The sequence below is a fragment of the Zalophus californianus genome, chromosome 2, assembly GCF_009762305.2.
Source record: "Zalophus californianus isolate mZalCal1 chromosome 2, mZalCal1.pri.v2, whole genome shotgun sequence".
In the NCBI taxonomy this organism is placed as follows: Eukaryota; Metazoa; Chordata; class Mammalia; order Carnivora; family Otariidae; genus Zalophus; species Zalophus californianus.
In genome coordinates this window covers 174,652,379-174,674,897 of record NC_045596.1, presented here as the reverse complement: position 1 = coordinate 174,674,897, position 22,519 = coordinate 174,652,379, and the positions used below count along the sequence as shown (strand labels likewise).

At 35.3% G+C, this 22,519-nt stretch overlaps 2 protein-coding genes across 8 annotated transcripts in view; both read left to right on the top strand.

Moving 5' to 3' along the window:
- WRN (WRN RecQ like helicase) overlaps window positions 1-22,519 on the top strand; it is a 147,912-nt gene that overhangs the window by 13,041 nt on the left and 112,352 nt on the right. For 6 of the 7 annotated variants that reach the window (XM_027598934.2, XM_027598933.2, XM_027598932.2 and 3 more), the window contains exons 2-3: window positions 19,670-19,777; window positions 20,415-20,527. In XM_027598934.2, coding sequence (XP_027454735.1) covers window positions 19,670-19,777; window positions 20,415-20,527 — 221 coding nt within the window. The remainder of the gene's footprint in view (window positions 1-19,669; window positions 19,778-20,414; window positions 20,528-22,519) is intronic. The other variant, XM_027598938.2, reaches the window with a different exon arrangement.
- On the top strand, window positions 9,530-10,023 carry LOC113924750 (small nuclear ribonucleoprotein G-like). The gene has a single exon (XM_035726165.1). The coding sequence runs from the start codon at window positions 9,642-9,644 to the stop codon at window positions 9,867-9,869; it is 228 nt and encodes a 75-aa protein (XP_035582058.1). The 5' UTR covers window positions 9,530-9,641; the 3' UTR covers window positions 9,870-10,023.

Below are 22,519 nucleotides of genomic sequence, written 5' to 3'. Positions count from 1 at the left end.
AATAATGAATTATTCAGTTGGACAGTGAAATTCAGTTATAAAGCACTTCACTGAGCTGTGGATTCAGTTCAGGTCAAGTTGTGTTCCTGGTTTATGGGCAATGCGGCTTCTCACAGTGACACAGCACAGAGAGAGGTTTTTATTTTTTTCCCCTGTTGCTAGCGTGTTAATGGCATTTTATTATATTTATTTGATTGATTTCATTTATACTTTATTTCACTTTATTAATACAAATTTTTATTTATGCTTTATTAATATCAATCATATATAATACTTGGCAGTTATGAACATTTGGTGGATATCTATAATAAAGAAATAGGTCTCTCAAAAAAAAAATCCTATTACTTTTCAAATTTCAGTGACTTACTATAGCCGAACCAAATACTATAGGTAGTTTTATTTAGCTTTTCTAATGTGTTTGCCTGGGTTATTTGGGAGGAAATTAAGATTACCAGAAATCTAGCAATAGATTAATGAAAGTCTTGAAAGCCTATTTAGAGAATTAATGAGGGCTTTGTCATGGATTCTTTGGTTTTTCTTTCTTTTCCTCTACCCCATCCTATTCCTATTAATACACTGAAAAGTAGAAAGAATTCTCAAAAACAATACAGAAGAATACCTTATAAATTATATCTTCTACAATAAATTATAGGTTGGGTATATGTATATGTGTGTGCGTGTGTGTGTGTGTGTGTGTGTGTAGAAACTAGTTGCTAGTAAAAAAAACCTAGTTGATTGTATATTGGTAAGTAGAGATAAACTTAAAGGGTGAGGTTACATTTTCAGAAAATATATAATAAATTAAAAGAAATCAAACCCAGAATTTTTAAAATTGAAGTACAGTTGACATAATAGTTTCAGGTGTACAACATAGTGATTTGACATTTACAGTTGACCCTTGAGCAATATGGGTTTGAATTGAATGCGTCCACTTGTGCATGAATTTTTTTCAATACCAGTACTGTAAATGCATTTTCTTTTCCTTATGATTTTCTTAATAAAATTTTCTTTTTTCTAGCTTACTTTATACGTATGACATATAAAATACATACTAATTTTTTATAAAATCAGTAAGGCTTCCCATCAGTTGTTGGCTCTTAGTAGTTAAGTTTTGGAGGAGTCAAAAATTATTTGTGGATTTTTGACTGTGTGATGGATTGGTGCCTATAACCCCCATGGTGTTCAAGGGTCAACGGTATATACATTATGAAATGTTGACTGTGATAAGTATAGTTGCCATCTGTTGCCATACAAAGTTGTTAGAGTATTATTAACTATATTCCCTATGCTGTACTTTTCATCCTCGTGACTTAATTTATTTTATAACTGAAAGTTTGTACCTCTTAGCCCCCATTGTCCATTTAGGCTGTTCCTGAACCCCCCTCCCTTTTGTTTTTTGTATTTATGAGTCTTGTTTTGGTTTTGTTTGTGTTTGTTCATTTGTTTTGTTTCTCAGATTTCACATATAAGGGGAATCATATGGGATATGTCTTTCTCTGACATTTCACTTAGCAGAATATCCTCTAGGGCCATCCGTGTTGTTGCAAATGGCAAGATTTCATTCTTTTTTTTTTATGACTGAATAGAATTCAACTGTATACCATATTTTCTTTATCCATTCACCTGTAGGTGGACATTTAGGTTGCTTCCCTGTCTTGGCTATTGTATATAATGCTGCAGTAAACATGGGAGTACATCCTTTTGAATTACTGTTTTCACTTTCTTTGGGTAAATACCCAGCAGTGAAATTACTGGATCATTTGGTATACCTATTTTTAATGTTTTTTTTTTAAAGATTTTATTTATTTATTTGACAGAGACACAGTGAGAGAGGGAACACAAGCAGGGGGAGTGGGAGAGAAGTCCAACACGGGGCTTGATCCCAGGACCCTGGGATCATGACCTGAGCCAAAGGCAGATGCTTACCGACCAAGCCACCCAGGCACCCCTATTTTTAATTTTTTGGGGAACCTCTGAACTGTTTTCCATCAATTTACATTTCCACCAGCAGTGCACAAGGGTTCCCTTTTCTCTATATCCTTGCTAACTTGTTATTTCTTACCTTTTTGATACTAGCCATTCCGACATATGTAAGGTGATATCTCACATTGGTTTTGATTTGCATTTCCCTGATGATTAGTGATGTTGAGCGTCTTTTCATGTGTCTATTGGCCATTTGTATGTCTTCCTCGGAAAAATGTCTATTCAGATCCTCTGCCCATTTTTTATTTTATTTTATTTTTTTTTTTAAAGATTTTATTTATTTTATTTGAGAGAGAGAAAGAGAGAGAGCACATGAGAGGGGGGAGGGTCAGAGGGAGAAGCAGACTCCCCGCTGAGCAGGGAGCCCGATGTGGGACTGGAGCCCTATGCGGGACTCGATCCCGGAACTCCAGGATCATGACCTGAGCCGAAGGCAGTCACTTAACCAACCGAGCCACCCAGGTACCCCCTCTGCCCATTTTTTAATCAAATTGTTTTTTTGGTGTTGTATGATTTCTTTATATATTTTGAATATTAATCTTTTATTGGATATATCATTTACAAATATCTTGTTCTGTTCAGTAGGTTGCCCTTTCGTTTTGTTGGTGGTTTTCTTTACTGTGCGAAAGCTTTTTGTTTGATGTAGTCCCAATTGTTTTTTGTTTTGTTTTGTTTTATGCTTTTGTTGCCCTTGCTTGAGAAGTCAGGTTCCAAAAATATTGCTAAGACTGAGTTAACTGCCTATTTTCTTTTAGAAGTTTGATGCAAACCCAGAATTTTTAAAGTTCATTGCATGATTGATTAAATTTGAAAGACTTTTTGACTAGAAGCTGCCTCTCAGTAAAAAGAACATACTGTACAGGTGAAACCCACAGAATCTAACCAAAATTAGAACATTGATAACCAAATTGAATTGCTGAAGCATTTAAGCTGCTTTGGTTTTATAAGCTGTGTTAGGATATTTGAAAACACTTATTAATCCCATCTTATAACTTATAAGCCATTGACACTTTCTTTTTTAATTCATTCTTATTATCTTCTACATACAAGAAAGTTAGATGAGTATATGACTATTACTATAATAGTAATTTAGATTGTAATTGGAAACCTCCTAAATATAGTTTGTACAGTATAGTTACAAAGAAAAAAAAGTGGATTCAGGTTGAAGTTCAGTACTCCTTGGGTCAGTCAGGTCTGATGGGTAAGAATGAAGTCTTCTTGGATAAATGAATCCATTTTCTCTCTATTTGAATTTATCATTTAAAAGAACATTCTACTGATGAAGCACTTCAGTGTGTAATTAATTTTTGATAAATTTATATACTTTGTCTAGTTGATATGAATTTGGTATCTCTTCTTGATTCCTCTCAGTACACTAAAGGGAATGAGGTGCAATAGCAGTAAAAGATGTATCATAATTTCTATTGTAACTGAACTCAAGGGGTTCGCTGCTTGGGGTGGCATTAAATTGAACACGGTGCCTGGGTGATTCGGTCAGTTCAGCGTCCGGCTCTTGGTTTCAGCCCAGGTCACGATCTCAGGGTCTTGGAATTGAGCCCTGTATCAGGCTATGTGCTCAGCAGGGAGTCGGCTGGAGGATTATCTATCTCCCTCTCCCTCTGCCCCTCCACCTCCCCCTACTCATGCTCTCTCTCTCTCTAAAATAAATAAATCTTAAAAAAATTGAACACAACACAAAGAAGTGTTGAAAGCAAAGAACTTTTTATTACCTCTTACAGTGAGAGAGAGACAGGGAGATAGCTCAGAGCACTGTCTCCCTGTGGGGTTGGCATAGGAAGCTTTTATTCAGTGTATTTGGGGATGGAGGCAGGGAGCTTGTATATACATTAAGGAACTTACACATATTGTTACCTAGGCACTTTGGTTCAACTGTTTATGCGTAGCATGTCAGCATGCTAGTGCGTACATCGTATGTTCAAAAAATGGAGGAAACCCCTCCCATAAAAGAAGATCTTCGTATTATAATGAGTTAAGGATAACTTCAGGACAACTTGGGGCTTCTGCTCAAGTCCTCAACCAGTCCAAGAGGGCTCAAACTAACTCACATAAGAAGCTATCAGGTGAAACACCTAGCAAGGGACTATTAGCTGAAACAATCTGGCTGGGTATCTTCTTGGTCAAACTGCTGATTCTGTAAAACAAAACACATTCCTTCCCTGCTTTTGTCCCTTCCCCTTCTCCCTTCTGCCGATAGCTTTCAGACCTCTGATTTGAGTAACTTTCTGTTGCATCCTAGCTAACACTATCAGTATACCAACTTATGTATAACTGTAGACAAAAAGATGTGACATCCTGTTTATCACTGTTTATATTAATGCAGTAAGGCAAGTAATATATTATTTAGTAATAATGTAATATAGGGGCGCCTGGGTGGCTCAGTCAGTTAAGCGTTTGCCTTCAGCTGGGGTCATGATCCTGGGGTCCTGGGATCAAGCCCTGCATCGGGACCTCTGCTCAGCGGGGAATCTGCCTCTCTCTATCCTGCTCCTCCCCCCTGCGCATGCTCTCTCTCTCTTTCTGTCAAATAAATAAATAAAATCTTAAAAAAAATAAAAAATAATATAATAAGGCAAGTAATATAATAGGAATTTAATCCCATTTTACAGATGAGGAAATGAAAATAGAAAAGTAAAGGGACTTGTACAAGGTCACACGGATACTAGGTAGCAAAGTGTCAAAGTATAACTTTCCAAAATATTCAAGACTGATTGTCATAGAAATACAGAATGAACATATGTCACATATATTCAGTTCATTAATGAGGGAACCAGCAGGAGATAAAATTGGTTCAAAGTTTATATAGTGTATTAGGGTTCTCCAAAAAAACGGAACCAGTAGGGTATATATAGATATATAGAAAGAGATTTATTTTGAGGGATTGGCTCATGTAGTTTTGGAGGCCGAAGTTCCACAATTTGCTGTTCCATGCTGGAGGTCCAGGGAAACCAGTGATGTAATTCCAGTTCAGACCTTGAAGGCCTAAGAACCAGAGGAGCCAGTGGTCTAGCTCCGCTCCTAGTCTGAAGGTCCAAGAACTGAGGAGTGCTGATGTGGGAGGCCACGAGAAGATGGATGTCTCAGCTCAAATGAAGAGCCAGTTTGACCGCCCTCTGCCTTTTTGTTTTTTTGAGACCCAACAGATTGGATGATGCCCACCCTTATTGGTGAGGGCAGTCTTCTTTACAAGGTTTACCAATTCAAATGCTAATTTCCTCTGGAAACACCCTTTCAGACACAACTAGAAGTAGTGTTTCACTAGCTTTGGGCGGGTAACCCCTTAGCCTAGTTAAGTTGACACATAAAACTGACCATTACATATACATATTGGAGAAAGAATTTTGGAATCAAATTGCTAGGTTAGATACAAAGCTGTCCCTAGAGAGCAATAAAAACCATAGCCTTTTAGTTTATCTTTTCTACTGGACAGAATTCAGTTGTATCTTTACTAGACAGAAATTTACAAGTTAACAAGTAACTTCACAGAGTCTCAGTTTTTATCAGTAGTAAATAACAAGTTATATAAAGGTATATTCTCTAACGAAGTAATCTTTGGGTAGGATTGTGTGTCTATAGGACATCGAAAGGACATACTGCCTTCTCTTTGTTTTTTTAACTTTTGGATAATTTTTCTTGACACAAAGCAACGTGGGAGCCTAGGTTTTCTGACTCTTAAGTCCAGATTTCTTTCCATTCTACTTCCCTGCCTCTTCATAGTATAATTTTTAAAATACTAGAGTAATCTGCTAACTTTTGCAAAATTAGCTAGTCTTTGTTACTAGTTTTCTTTTTTGATACACTTCCCTTTGTTATACAGCGATGGTGAGTTTTCTTCCTCAGAGAAATAGTGTGTAACTCAGTGGATATTCGTAGAATTTGCATAAATACCCAAGGTGAGAAATTAAAATTATAGCTTATCTACTCTTTTATGACATTTGTTGCCAAATTTCGGAGTCATTGTAAACATTCTTGATTTTTGACTAAATAATCAGAATTTATAAAATGGTGTATTTGATCAGATTAGCCTTTACATATTTTGAACAAAGTAGAGGTGAACCATTTTAAGTAGTAGGTGAAAATTTGTTCACATTAAACAAGATAATTGCCTAACAGTTAAGCATTGCACTACTTACTAACAATTTTGCCTGGCCTTGAAATGGTTATCTTTAGGTGTCATTTAACTTACCAGTGGTTTTTTTTTTTTTAATGCTTTTTAAGAAGGTTGGGATGCTTTATTCAGTTTAGCCCTCAAGCAATTAGGCAAATCAGTTACCATGGTAACAGTAGGTATTAATTTCCTTACCTTAGTTAAGGGTTTTTTTTTTTTTTTAAGACTATTTATTTGAGAGAGAGAATGCGTGTGAGGAAAGGGACAGAGGAGCCCAGGAGCCAAAGGAGAGAATATCAAGCAGACTCTGTCTAGTGGTGAGCCTGACTCAGGGCTCCATCCTAGGAACCGTGAGATCCTTACCTGAGCTGAAACCAACAGTCTGAGGTTTAACCGACTGAGCCACCGAGGCACCCCAGCATTAGTTAAAGGTTTTAGGAGCAAAGACATCTCTGAGCTAACCCACTGAAACCCAGCTTTCTATGAAACAGGAGTTAGTTTGTGCATTCTCTAGAAGATGATACCATTTCAAGTAGAAAAATGTACTCTTGAGATGAATTTCGACTCTGACAGAGCAAAGTAGAGTATGATTTAAAAGCTAGGTAATTAAAGAGCTATCCCTTCTTAGTTTAATGTGGGATACAGTTGGTCTTAATTTTCCTGTATTTGTTCTAACTTAAATCTTGAATCTCATGGGTGTATTTCTATTGCCATGAACTAAAAGACACTAAGTGTGCCTGCTGTAGACAGCTTTCCTACTATCTAATTGATGTCAAATAAAATCATTTAAGATGAATTTTTTTCAAAACTTAATTCCTAATTTTAGGAGATAATCTCTTAACATTTAATTGGCTAATATTACTAACCCTGTATAGTAAGCCTACTCATTTAGGTATCATGAGGTCCATTTTGCAAGTAATATATCAAAAAGGTTTTAGTAAGAAGTTGTATTCTTATTAGGCATTTTATGACTGTATTATGGTGATCAAAAAAATTGCTGTAGTTGTTAATGCAAGTAGCATTGGACATTTTCCAGTCTTAGACCATTTTGTCTATGTTCTGTAGCAGGAGTTGGCAAACGTGTGGGGGTCACGTTTGACTTGCTGCTTGTTTTTGTACTATGAGCTAAATGGTTTTTTACATTTTTAAGTGGCTAAGAAAAAATCAGAAGAAAAATTTTATGAAATTTGTATAAATCTAGATTTCATTGTCTATAAGGTCTTATTGGAACATAGCCATGCTTATTTAAGTATTATTTATGATATTTGAGCCACAATGTCTGACTTGGTAGTTGCAACAGAGACAATCTGCCATGAGACCTAGAATATTTACTGTTTGGCTCTTTATAGAAAAAGTTTGCTAACTCTTGTTCTAGAGTATTAAAAAATGTAGCCTTGGTTGTTCATTAAAAAAAACAGACAAACGACCTTTCCCCTCTTCTGGGCATACTTTCCCCCGATTGCTAAAAGTAACACATGTTCTTATAGAAAATTTGGAACATACAGAAAAGTATAAAGAAGAAAATAAAAAACCATCTGTAGTTGTGGGATAACTACTAGTATTTTGGTATACATTGCTCCAGACCTTTAAAAATACCGAATATGGATATATGTGTATATATATGCCTATGTATACATGTATAGGTGTATATATATGTGTGTGCAGGTATACATATGTCTCTCTATGTAGCATATGTGTGTATACATATATACACATGCACATCAAAAACTAATGATGTAATGTATGGTGATTAACATAACAATAGGGGGCACCTGGATGGCTCAGTCGTTAAGCGTCTGCCTTCGGCTCAGGTCGTGATCCCAGGGTCCTGGGATCGAGCCCCGCATCGGGCTCCCTGCTCTGTGGGAGGCCTGCCTCTCCCTCTTCCACTCCCACTGCTTGTGTTCCTGCTCTCGCTGTCTCTCTCTCTGTCAAATAAATAAGTAAAATCTTTAAAAATAATATTAAAAAAAACATAATAATAAAAAAGAATGAAAAAAATAAAATATACACATGCAAATACATACATATTTATTGTGTAAAATTAGAGTCTAACTTTTTCACTTGATAAATTATGTTTTTAATGGCTGCATAGTGCTTTTATGGATATGACGTAATTTATTATTTAACTATTTTACCGTTGTTGGACATGTCTGTTTTCAACTCTTTATCATTATAAATATTGTATATTACATTATATATCTTAAATAACTATCATATATAACAAGAATGACTATCCTTGCATATAAATCTTTATGAGGAATGCTGGTTTTTTGGGTGAGATTAATTCTTAAAAATGAAACTATGTGTAAAACTAGAGAATTATTTTGAGGGAAATGTTGGTAGTGCAGGAAAATACTTCCTTGGCCCGCCTTCATGAAAAAGATGGCTTTCATTTAGCCTCAGCTCTGGTTAAACATAATTTTCACACTAGACCATCAAACCAGCCCTTAAATAAGTTGACTGGTAAAGCATATAGTTGATACTGATAGTAGATGGGTTGGAGGAACTGGGTCCATGTCTCACTCTGGCTTCATAGTTTATAGTCACAATTAGGCAGCTTGGGAAAGTAGATTTCTTGTGTGCATGCTCCTAGCATTATTATTGAAGCCATAGAGAAAAGTGGAGTAATGCTCCAATCTAGTGTGAGTTGACACAGTAGACTCAGAAATGGGGGTAAAAGGGGATGTGCTCCATTCCTAGGGTAATTCACTTGCTACTGCTCTAATTAAGTAGATGTTCCATCCAACCACTCTGTGTCCTCTGTATGCTTCTGTAAAGGAAATGCCATTTGTTAGCATATTCCTAGTTTTTTGCCATCACTCACTCCATAGAGTTTCTACAAAAACGTACTCAAGTATTTCACTCAAAGAATGATTTGTAAATGGGTATTGACTTTAAAAATTACTATGGATACCCATACCAGCTGCTGGTACCGATCTGTTTACAGCAGAAGTAGTAAATTGGAAGGCCCGCACGCCAAATTTTGGCCTGTAGAGGGGTCTTGGATATTGCTCTTAAATGGAAGATTGCATGGTGCAATTTCTTCATCTTTGGAAAAACTGGGAGATCTGGTAACACTGGGTCCATACTGGCAAGAGTTAGCTGGAGCAAAGTTAGTGGCTTCCAATTTGTGCTGTAGCATAGTGATATGGGTTATAAGGCAAAATTTTGATGGCTGCGTATTTTTTATAGTTTTTAAACATATAAAAGCATTTTATGAAACATTTAAAGATTTATAATAGGTGAAATTATATTTGAACATTATTCTATATGGTGATCCTTTTGTAAACTACTTGAGTTAAGTAACTGTTCTAAAGAAACGATTCACAGCAGCCATACTCTCAGTTTCGAAGGGGGAAAAACACTTTATTGATATTTTAAAGTAAAAAACCTAGTGGAAATAGAAGAAAAGGGAAATCTACGCATAGGTGAGGGCAATAGTAAGCAGTAAAGGTGAATAGGAATTACATCGGTGAGGGATGCCATGAATTCTGTTTGGAGGCATCTTTGAGCTTGCTGAGTAGACACCATGAGCAAAGCTCACCCTCCCGAGTTGAAAAAAATTATGGACAAGAAATTATCATTGAAATTAAACGGTGGCAGACATGTCCAAGGAATGTTGCGGGGGATTGATCCGTTTATGAATCTTATGATAGATGAATGTGTGGAGATGGCAGCTAGTGGGCATGAGAACAATATTGGAATGGTGGTAATACGAGGAAATAGTATCATATTAGAAGCCTTGGAGCGAGTATAAACAATGGGTGTGTTCATCAGAAGAAATCAACTGCTTCCACATGTCCCCTCCATAGTACCTGTTTTACTACAACATAAAAATCAGGTCGTGTGCATTTTCATATTGAACTTTTTTGTTAAATAAACTTTTATAATAGTAAAAAAAAAAAAAAGAGTTACATCAAATCGGTACTTACAACATCTAATCTCATTAGCTGGGGAACCCTTTGGGGACAGCCAGACTGGGGTTCCAGCCAGGCCTGGGTGCAGTGTCTTCCCCTCAGGTGAGACTTCCAACTGACCATCCCCATAATGGTGGTTTTATGGTGCAAATGACCAGGTGTGAAGTTAAACATTTGTTTGCCTCTGTGTGGTTTGGAGCAAGCAGCATTTCTGTGTTATCATGTCTTTACATCTTCAAGGAGCCTGGGCCATATGTGCTTGCCTCTCCACTTGGATTCTATTCTGGGGGGCCAGCCCAGCCTGGAGCCTGAGGGGATGCAAGGCAAAATCTATAGCTATTGGTGTCTAGACCAGAAGAGCCAGTTCTGACCTGGAGGCTAGCTAATGTCCACTAGCCAGGCTCCCGAGATCACTCAGCAGCACGTCTCACACATGACATTCTTTAACCTGCCTGCCTCTGTGCAGGTCTGGGTGGTCTGCTATGCAGGACCAATCACAGAAACTTCCATCCGTACAATACAGTAACATGGATGGCTATGCATGGTAACATGGTCAGACAGGGTTGTTCTCTGGCTGTATTATGTAGCACTTCCTCCTGACTTTCCTGTTAAATAATTTCCTAATTATTATTTTAATTTTGTATGTGTATATTATTTAATAATTGGGAAAGTTATATGTGTTTGTGTATATAAACTTCTTTCTTTCTTTCTTTCTTTTTTAAGTAGGTTCCACACAGGGCTTACACTCACAACTCTGGGATCAAGACCTGAGCTGAGATTAAGAGTCGGATGCTTAACTGACTGAGCCACCCCGGTGCCCCAAAATTCTTTCATTTTTGTCTTAATTTTCATAATTATTTTACTGCTAACAGAAAAGAGCATGATTGTTAACTAATTCTTATCAGTATTTTCTAACAGAAAACAATGAATTTTGTTAATTTTCTTGCTTATTTAATTTTTAATTATTTATTTATTATGGCCTTTTTGATGTGACAGTTTGTCAAACCCTGATTATGATAGAATTTCATAATATGTTTGTTTTTAGAATTTATACTAGTGCTTATATCTAAAAATAATCAATAATTGAACATAATACAATTCCATTGATTTAATAAGGGAAATACAGACCTCTGTAACTTCAGAAGCTCATTTAAAAATATTTTTGATTATAAGTGTATTTTGCTTACTTAAATTTAAATTATTAAACTAACTGAAAATATTTCAGTGCATTGTTTTTGTTTAGTCTTTTTCATTAAAAACGTTTTTTGGGATAAGATTTATTAAAAAAAATAAGAATTTGGACAAACAAAAAAATTGACAAGAAACGTTTCCCAAGGAATGAAGGATTTATAGTATTTCAAGTACTTTATTTTTTAAGTATTTTATATTCAGATAAACTTAATTTCTGCAGGTATTTGCTTTCCCACTGTATTGCCTAATTTATTGATCAAAGCTGTAAAGTCATCTGATTTGTGAGTTAAATGTAACAGTAAATATTTCATCAATAATTAGTCTCTAAAGTAAAAAATTACCTCAGAATTATATGGTGTTTCCATAATTCTTTACAGGCTAAATCAAATGAAATAGGGGTGTCAAACAAAATACTCTGGTACCTTCTCATAAAACAGCTATTTTACTAAAAAAAGTTTGATTTTTTGAAATAATATTTGAGCACAAAATAACAAAATTCTTTTTTTTTAAAGATTTTATTTATTTAAGAGAGAGAGAGCATGAGCTTGGTGGGGAGGGGCAGAAGGAGAAGCAGACTCCCTGCTGAGCAGAACCCTGGGACCATGACCTGAGCTGAAGGTAGACACTTAACTGAGCCACCCAGGTGCCCGGAGAACAAAATTCTTTTAAGAGGTTGTGATCATCAGTTTCAGCTCAAGAAGCTGGTTACAGGATTGCACAATTAGTAAAGGCCAGATACTTTGCTAGTTTGCCAAATGTGCTCTTTTTTCCTGCCTATATGGAACACTGTGTTAGGGATCAGTAAGGCAAAGGAAATGGAAAAATTGCCATTCTCAATTATTCTGTTAGAAGATATGTTTAAGATTTGTCAAAGACATAGAAGACAGTACTAATTCAGAGGATTATTTAATGAAAAAGGTGTTCATTGCAGATATGAATCCATAAATGTTAGTAATGGGCCTCGGTTAGAAGGCTGTATAGAATCCTTGAAGAAAAATGCTTGAGAGGACATTCTTTGCTTGGCAGAGAAGTTTTAAAACTGAAGTATTCAAAGGGAATATCTTGAAACATACAAAATTTTATGGAAACAGCGAAAGTTTGGGACTGGTAATAACAGGAAGGTTTAGGCTCTTCAATTAAAAAAAAAAAAAGACCCTGATATTCTAAGTAATAAGTTGTCTTATTCACAGAGAAGCTCCTGTATATTAAAATTTGCCTGTAGTTCTGAGTTCCACATTAAATGAAGTCATAAAAATGGTGAACCTAATGAAGTCTAAGCTACTATAGTACTTTCTTTTCAGCTTTAGGTGAATAAATGTGGCTAGCTATTTCAGTAATGAAGTATATTGACAGTCTAAAAGATTTATAAGCTAAAAGAAAATTTCAAATTATTCCATGTGAATGGTTTTTACTTTGCAGATTTGTTGAAGTATAGTTATTGGCTTCAATAAATAGTATTCTTAACTGACATTTTGAGCACCTGAATTAACTTAAAAGTGCAATGATTATGTGGAAAATATATTAACATGTACTGACAAAGTTTGTGGATTCAGAGTGATAATTCAGCTTTGGGAGAGTGAAGTTAAAATAGTTTTAGAAGTGTCGTTTAATGGGTATCATTTGAGTCCTAAGGATGAATTAATAATACTTGTAGAGCAAATTCAGCATTATGCCTATGACAGAGCTTTAGCACACTATATTGAAATACTTGATATAAAAAATTCATTTATATTCAAAACTTATTTATATCATCAGAAGGAATTAACATAGTTTTCAGTAGAAGAAAAGGAGAAGCTGTTAGATTTAAAGAACTTTAGCCTTCTTGAAGTACAATTTAAAGAGGTCGAGTTGTTGGAATGTTGGTTAATAGTGAAAAAGAAGTTTTCAGGCTTTTAGAGCAAAGCCTCTTGCCATTTGCTACCACTTGTGCTAATAAATCTTCTCTGTGATGGTTGCTATATAGAATATTAAGAAAATGTTAAAAGGTTTTAATCAGGAGTTGTATGTAGCCATTTTAAACAGAAAGCCTAGGGGCGCCTAGGTGGCTCAGTCGTTAAGCGTCTGCCTTTGGCTCAGGTCATGATCCCAGGGTCCTGGGATCGAGCCCCACATCGGGCTCCCTGCTCAGTGGGGGAGCCTGCTTCTCCCTCTCCCACTCCCCCTGCTTGTGTTCCCTCTCTCACTGTGTCTCTCTCTGTCGAATAAATAAATAAAATCTTAAAAAAAAAATAGAAAGCCTAATATGCAAAAGTTATGTTCATCTAAACAACTTAGTTTCTTGTATAAAAAATTTAATTTTACAATGAAGGTATAATGCAATTTTTACAAAATGTCATACACACACTCCCAGATTGCCTTCCTCGTATGCTATAAAAATATTTTCATTTTCTGAATGTGCCGTCAAGTTGAAAATGTTGTAGACTCCTGGTATAGACCTTCATTTATAAATGAAGTGGGCATCGAGAATCATCATGTATTTGAGAAAAATCAACAGCTATCAAGCTTGCTTAGCTGAATAGTTGACCCTTGATAAAAAATAATTTCTAGGGGCACCTGGGTGGCTCAGTCAGTTAAGCGTCTGCCTTCATCTTAGGTCATGATCTCAGGGTCATGGGAGATTGAGCCCCATGTCGGGCTCCTTGCTCAGTGGGGAGCCTGCTTCTCCCTCTTCCTCTGCTACTCCCCCTACTTGTACTGTCTCTCTCTGTCAAATAAATAAATAAAATCTTTAAAAAAATAATTTCTAAACAAAAAAACCTAAAAGTCTTTATAAGTATTATCAGTGGATTCAGCAGGAAATGTGTTAATAAAAGAACCGAAGAGGATGGATGGGGGGAGGTGGGTGGAGGATGGGCTAATGGGTAATAGGTATTAGGGAGGGCACTTGTTATGATGAGCACTGGGTGGTATATATAAGTGATGAATCACTAAATTCTACCCCTGAAACCAATATTACACTATATGTTGACTAACCAGAATTTAAATAAAAATTGGAAAAAGAGAAAAAAAATAAAAGAATTCAAAGTGGTTGAAAAGGAAAATTGCAGGGTAAGAAAGGAATTGAAACATAATTCCCTCAATAAAATACTCAGTGGAATTACTGTGGTAGAACAAATGTGGCTGAAAACGAAATAGATATTTGTTGAATGAACTGAACAGCTGGTCCTAGGACGCCTACTTGATCTTTCCTGTCTTAGAGTGCTTCTAGAGGAGTTGTACTGATGAACTCAGTGTTCTGGTGGTCTAGGTCTTGAGATTACAATTTGGGAGACCTGTGAATAGAGAAATTGCCTCCTAATACTTAAGTGGAAGACTTAGAGTCTTTGTCCTGTTTGCAACTTCCTGAGGGACCCTAAGAGCAAATGACTGCTGATGGTAAACAGTTTTACAGGCAAAGGAAAGCAACAGTCCAACTAATAAGGAAGCCAGCATCAATGGAAAGAAGACCGAAGAACACCCAGAATAGGAGACTTTTATTGAAACAGATATTTGAACTAGATTATAACTTTTATAAAAGAAAGAAATAATAGGGACTAAACTAGAGCAATAAAGAAACTTTCTGGAACTAACAATCAAGATCTTAACATTATAAAAATTCAGTAGACAAACTGAAAAGGGCTATCACCATTGGGAGTGAAATTAGCATCTTGGAAGTCAAGTGTAAGGAGTATCTTAAAATACAAAGAACAAAATTAAAGAGATGGTAGTCAGGAAGGAAAAAATAGAGTCTAGGAGAAGAAATCCAGGCAGGAAGAAATTCACCAGCATGTGAATAAATGTTGTAGAAGGAAAAAAGGGAAGAGATAGTGGCAGTTAATAACTAAACTAGAAATAGGGGTATATTAGTTTGCTGCAGGTGCCATAGTTAAGTGCTGCAAACTCCATGATTAACAGAAATTTATTGTCTCATAGTTTAGTTTTGGAGGCCAGAAGTCCGAAATCAAGTTGTTGGTGAGTTATTTCCTTCGGAGGGTGGTGGTGGGGGAAGGATCTGTTCGAGACCTTCTCTTTGTGGCTTGTAGATGGATGGCTCTTTCTCCATGTGTTTATTCACATCATCTTCTCTCAGTGCATGTCTGTCTCTGTGTCCGTATTTCCCCTTTTTGTAAGGACACCACTCAGTTTGGATTAGAGACCACTGTAATAACCTTGTTTAAATTTGATTACCTCTGTAATGACTTTTTCCAAATAAAGAGCCACATGCTGAAGTACTGAGGTTAGAACTCCCGACACTTGTTTTTTTTTTGAGGAGGGATACAATTCAACCCATATTGAGGGGAAATTTTTCTGATCTTAAGAAAAAGACTTCCAAGGACTCACTGGTCCCAAGGAGAATAGAGTTTATGCTTAGGCTCCTTAAAATATAAAAATCCTTGAAAGTCTTTCAAGCTCCCAGATGGGGAATAGATGACTTACAATAGAAAAAGCATCAGAGAAACAATGGATTTCTTACTTGCAGCATCAAAAGGTAGAAGATAGTAAGAATATCTACAGACTACTGAGGGACTGTTATACTCAGCCAACACATCATTCTGTCTATTTGAAGAAATACATTTTCACATATACAGGGAGTCAGAGTTTATTACCTTCATATTCTACCTGATGAAAATAATTTAAAGAGTTCTCTAAACAAACAATCGAGTCAGAACAAAGATTCAAGAAGGGTAAGACAAAGGGAAGAGGAAACGATGGTAAACAGTATATTTACATATAACAGATGATGAAATTCATAATAAAAATGTTTAAAAAGTAGTAGGGATTGTTGAAATAGAAGAGCAATACTAAGAAAACTAACAGGCTGTAACCAAAACCACATCAACAAAAAACAGTCATTAGAAGGGTGCCAAAGTAAAAACAGGACAGTGCAAGTGTAGGGTCATGGTGGGGAAGGGATATTGTTACATTATTTTCCTGAGATAGTATGGTAATAGGATGGAAAAAAATTGACATTTTGTCACTGATAATGGAAAAAGAGTATGAAGGGTAATTTCAGCCAATCAGGAGAAATGAAAAAAGTAAGAACTGAAGAAAGTAAGTTAAATACTAATCAAAGTAAGATGAAAGAGAAAACCCATGTTCTTACACTAAATGCAAATGAGATGAATTACCCTATTGAAAGACATGTTCAATGGGATTATTCAAAACAAAAAAATAGGAAAATAAAAAAATAATAAAAATCCCAGGTGTATATTGTTTAGGGGCAGCCTTTAAAAAAGTCACCAAGATTGAAAAGTAGCAGATAATGGTAAATAGACAGGCAGGATGATTCCAGGAAAGTCCAAACCGAAGCAAATCAAAGTATATTACGGATCTTATTTGACTTAGGACTTCCCGGATAGACCACCGGAAGCTGAAAATGTATTTCATACATCTAACCTCCCGAACATCATAGCTTAGCCTAGCTGACCATAAACGTGCTCAGAACACTTAGATTAGTCTACAATGGCTAAAATCATCTGAGAGAAAGACTATTTTATAATAAAATATTGCATATCTCATGCAATTTATTGAATATTATACTGAAAGTGAAAACCAGAATGGTTGCATGGTTACAGGATGGTTGTCAGCGTACGGGTTGTCTATCCTTGTGACTGTGTGGCTGACCGGGAGCTGCCCGTGTCACCACAGAAGCTCGTACCACACATCACTAGCACAAGAAAAGCTCCGAGTTCAAAATCTCAAGTGTGGTTTCTAGTGAATGTGTATTGCTTTTGCACTGTTGTAATGTTGAAAAATCCCAAGTCAAACCATTGTTAGTCAGGGACCATCTGTATTTATTTCAAAGAGGAATTTAAGATCTTTTAATGGTACAAGATGAAGTGTTATGAGATGATAAAAGACTTGATTTTAGAAAAAGACTTGTCAAAGTTGTTTATACTCAACAACATAACAACTAAGTATATAAATAAAAAATTCTATTATTCAATGACTCAGATCCCTTCCAAGAATAACCTTTATCTGATCAACGATTAAAATCCTCAGGTATCTTGAAGAATTTCCTTGTTGCAAATTATTCTACAACCTTAATTTTCTGTGTGCTTTTTATCTGTCCTGAGATCTAAGTAAATTTGACAAAGATGTTAGGTCTGTAAACAGGTTTACTTTTAAATTCTTTGCCTAGAAGCATCTAGACAGAATTTTGTGTGAAAAAAGTATTTTACATCTGAAAACTAGCCATTTCAAATTAAAATGATTTTAGTGTTATAGGTGGCTTCAGGGAAGAGTTACTGAAGTTTATTTCTGTTTTGGCAGTGTGAATGAATTACTTACAAAATTCCAAGATTTTATAGTTGTTTTTATAGAGTTGTCTATTATTTGCTGAAACCACAGTTTTCTGGCAGTTTTGCAAATTATCTACTCTGTGTATAGCAAAAACTTGTTTTCCAACTTCATAAAAATAATATTTTAAGATTAAGAACAAAATATATATAAAAGTACACTTCGGGGTCAATTTTTAACTCTCTTGTTAAGAGTTTTGAATTTGTGACACATATAAATGTATTAATAACTACTAACATTTGTAAAATGTTTTATAAAATAAAATATAAAAACATATTTTACATATTTTATCTTAATATAATATAAATGTAACACCCAAACTTGAGTTGTCCATTCTGATTCAGTGAATCATAGATCTTACCCAAAGCCAAACTTTGTTAATGATTCAAAGAATACAAGCAAGCACCAAGTGCAGATGGCATATTCTTTTTTTGGAGGATCCCCAGACTGTCAGACACAGATTCCAAAAATGTCCTTTTCTTTTGCAATAGGACACATTATGGTTTTGGATTAACAGAATAGTTTTGAGCAATGTGTGCAAAAAAAAAAAAGAAAAAAAAGTTGCACAGAGGAAGTTGTGTTGGTTTTGGAACTCCTCTGTTTTATATTCTCTTAATTACACAGCTTACTTGACTACTCCCCATTTTTCAGCCATAAATTAATAAATCCATAATTCCAGGCTCATTTGTGATGAGCATTCAAGATAATTGAGCTATATCTTGCGAACAGCATTTTCTAGATAGGTACTCTGGTATTTTTCTTTTTTTTTTGAGATTTTATTTATTTATTTGACAGCGAGAGCAGGAACACAGGCAGAGGGTATAGGAGAGGGAGAAGCAACCCCCCCCCCCCAGCAGGGAGTCTAGGGCTGGTCAGCACCTGAGCCAACGGCTGACCCTTAACGATTGAGCCCCCCAGGCGCCCCTCTTTGGTATTTTTCTGCTAGTAAGTATCACTGATAGGTTTACAAGGCTACCTTCTGGTTTGAGGTTATTAGTGTATTACTGGGATCCAGGGCTGAGGTCTTTCATTTCCCCTCCCCCAGTAGGTTGAGTGGATTACCAACCTGTTCTTAACCCTTTTCTTCCCAATGTGTAAGAGTGGTGGAGTTGGTTCTATATAGAAAATTTTGCTAGAGTAATCTTTTAAAAATTTCCTTTATAAATTATCAGTATTCTCAGTTTTGGGGGTTCATGCTTGAGAAAATGAGCAATTGAAATGGATACCTGCTGATACTGTGTAATTTCTTCAGGGTTTTTATTGCTAAGTATCAATAGGGATGACAGGTTATCCCTAAATCATAAATAGTTGCTGTGATTATTTCATATAAACATATTTCATAAGAATCTTCAGGTATAAATTTAAAACTGCTGCCCCTTTACTAGAAATTTGAGATAATAGGAACTAAGGTTGGAGTTGGAAAGATTTATTAAGAACTTAAAGCTACTTCAATGTAGTATGTTGGGTCACACCAGTGTATGGATCCATTTGCCATTAACAAAAAGAGTTTGTCATGGTTCTCTTATTCACTGTGTTTTCTATAACCATTCTTTACGTGTGGCTTACATTGAGAAGAGCCCTCACAGCTAGTAACAGATTTTTAAAAATATCCTCTGTGAAACTCTTATTCTTAGGGAAATTTGTTCACTTATTAGGCCAAGAGCTTAATAAAAAAAAACTCAATATAAAAAAGCTGTTCTGTCTAAAAATTCATTTTTCAAGTAGACTTGTGAACAAGTCCAACCGTTTGCGGAGTTTACTTAGATCTTAGGACAGATGATAAGAAAATTAAAGATGTCAAAATCTATAAGAATTTACACACCCAAGGATTGTCATTGGTGATGAGATAAAGATTATTCTTTGAAAGGATCAAAGTCATAGAATAATAGGATTTTGAAACTACTAGAACCTTAGAACTCAATTAAATTGGCTCACTTATTTTAAAAAGAAGAAATACTACTAAATATATAATTATTAGATCCAGCATATTATATGTTTCCTTTTGTTTTGCAATTCCAGCTCTTAAAATCTACATGTGGGCCAAATGCTATAACTTTAAATGTGCATGTTTGGTTCTTCAGTCATATCCACAGGCCTCTCTCTGAGTTTTCTTTCAAAGATTGCACTATATTTATTCACAGAGTAATTGTTTTTTGAATTTTGCAACTAGAGCCTGTTAAAGATGAATGAAAAAAAGTTGGAAACAACTCCACAGCAGCGGAAACTTCCTGAATGGATGTCTGTGCAGAATGAGACCTGTCCTGCAGTAGAAGGAAAGGTGTGCGGTTCACCAATTATTCTTTCAGATGGAAATTTAATGTAAATTTGACTGTAAAATCAGTCAGTCCTCACTTGTAAACTGCAGGTCACCATTTAAGTTAGTTGCTGTTCTGTGATTGAACCACAACCTAGTCATTTATTGGGTGAATGGGATTAAATTTTAATGGGGCTTACAAAATGGGGATTCTTACTCCGTATTTTACCTTTTTATCTAGTTTGTATGGTTGACCTTACTAGTTTGTTCTAATTTAGGTAATTTAGACAGTATTTATTTTGGTGAGTTTTTGTGTATAAGCAAGTTTAACTTTTCTTAGGTTCAAGATCCACCAGCCACTCTTCAGCAACTTAAGGCAACATTATTACAGCTAGAATACTAATATAATTACAGAAAAAAATTAATAAAATAAGTGCTCTTATGAAAATAGGATTAGAAGTTTGCAAATAAGCTTTTTAGAAAAATAATTTTTGGATGGCTTTATTTTTGCTACATTGTCCTTATGACTTCATTAGTCTATAGAACATTAGTTGATAAAACTTAGAACTATAATTTGAATGCTTCACTGAACTTTAATTTTTCCATGAACATCTCTTATTTAACTTTATTTGTGCCTTTTTGGAATTTTATTTAACTCAAGGCATCTATTCAGAAGAGTGTTTTCGAAGATGACCTCCCTTTCTTAGAATTCACTGGATCCATTGTTTATAGTTATGAAGCTAGTGATTGTTCTTTTCTGTCAGAAGATATTAGGTAAGAGATTTGAATTTCCTAGTTTAATTTGAATTTGGACCCTTAGAAGATAACTATTATAACAGTATTTGTAAGTATACTGAATTTTACAGTTAAGGTGTGTTCCATAGATAACCATTTTTACATGTAGCATATCATTTGACACGTTCTAATTTTATGTTAAAAAAATCTTAAAATCACTGGATTAAATGTGTAATGTACCTGTTTGTTCATTCATAATCCTTTCTATTACTTAGCTAATTTTTTGTAACTTTCAGTATTTAAATACTTAAATAAGCACATTGTTTATTTCACCAATGAACCAATGAACACATTGTTTATTTCACCAATGTAGGACAAAAAAATGCAAGAATTATTCAACCTCCAAGTGCCCCTTTTATATTTCATTAAAAATAAGAACCTAGTAGTGAATAATGGTTGTGATCAGCTCTGTTGCCCTTAGTTAGCAACAATTATAGCAAATGATTCCTAAGAAGAACATTAGAAATGACTGTTAGTATTTTTTAAAATTGCCTTGTTAAATTAGGACTATGCAATAATGTAATCCAAGGCTCTTGAAGTGTTTTACAAGGAGAGAAGTAGGGAATCATTCAGATCTTTGAAGTTCTATACCTGTCTTTTTTTTTTTTTTTTTAAACTGTTGTACATTGCAATGGTTGAAAGATACAGAGGTAAGTTAATCTATTTATTAATGATCTTCTGGTGGTAGATGAATTCTAGAAATAGTATTCAGGTGTCCTCACTCCTACTATGGTTAACTGGCCACTTTTGGATCTCATATAGAACAAAATTTGTCTCATAGAGAAGGTAAAATCTGTCATTTATGATTTATATATTAACTCCACCATCTCACCTTTGTCAGTGCTGTAGCATGTGAGATCTAAAGGCAATAAGCTTAAAGTGATTTGAGGAATGTAGTTCCAATGAATTCTGTGTATATTATGATAGGCAGACTTTTTTGTCTTACCCCCAGTGGCTACCTTAAAGATTTTTGCTATCACAGGTTTTGTGTGGTTTGTCTTCATCCTGCTTGGGGGTGCGTTGAGCTGTTTGGGTGTGTGGTTTCTAGTCTCATCCGATTTAAAATATTTCTTTAGATTTTTTTTCCCCCCTTATCCTGTTACTCTTTTCTCCTTCTGTTAGTCTCTATACACACAGGTTGGATTGCTTAATACTGTGTCATTGGTCATGGGGTTCTCTTCCCTTTCAGTCTTTTATTGTTTTTCTTTAATTCTTTTTCTCTCTGTGTTTTGGTTTGAATCGTTTCTTTTGCTATGTTTGCAAGTTCACTTTTTTCTTTCTGTAGTGTCTGTCATCCCATTCTGTGAATCTTTAATTTTATTGTATTTTTCGTCTCTAGAAGTTCCATTTGTTTCTTTTTAGAAAATATCTTCCATTTTGGCTCTCATATTCATGTTTTCTTTTAAATATTTGAACATATTCAGCATATTTATAATGGTTCTTTTAGTGTGCTTGTCTGTTAATTCCATTATTTTAGGTTTTTTTCTATGAAATGATTTTTATCCTGGTTAGGGGGTCACATTTTCCTGTTTTTTCCTAATGCCAGTGGTTTTGACTGGACATTGTGATTTTACCTTGTTGAGTGTTGGATTTGCTTCTTTTTCTTCAAGGAAAAGAGCTTTGCTCTGTCAGACAGTTAAGTTACCTGAAGATCAGCTTTTACCTTTTGAGCCTTTATTTTTAAGATTTATTAGGGCAGGTCGATAGGAGTCTTTACTCTGGGAATAATTTAGCCCTATAATAAGGTGTGACCCTTATGGAGTCTTTGCTGACTGCCCCAGGCGATCAACAAGACTCTCTAAGGTGACTTTTCAGAGCTTTAATGCCTGCATGTAAGCCCTAGGAATTGTTCATCTGATGATTCCCTGGTTGTTCTTCGTGCATTCTCTTTCTTGCCTAGCTTCCTCCTCTCCAGGAACTACTTCCAGCTCCCTCAGCCTGTCTGGCTCTGCACCCTGTCTCCCTAACTCA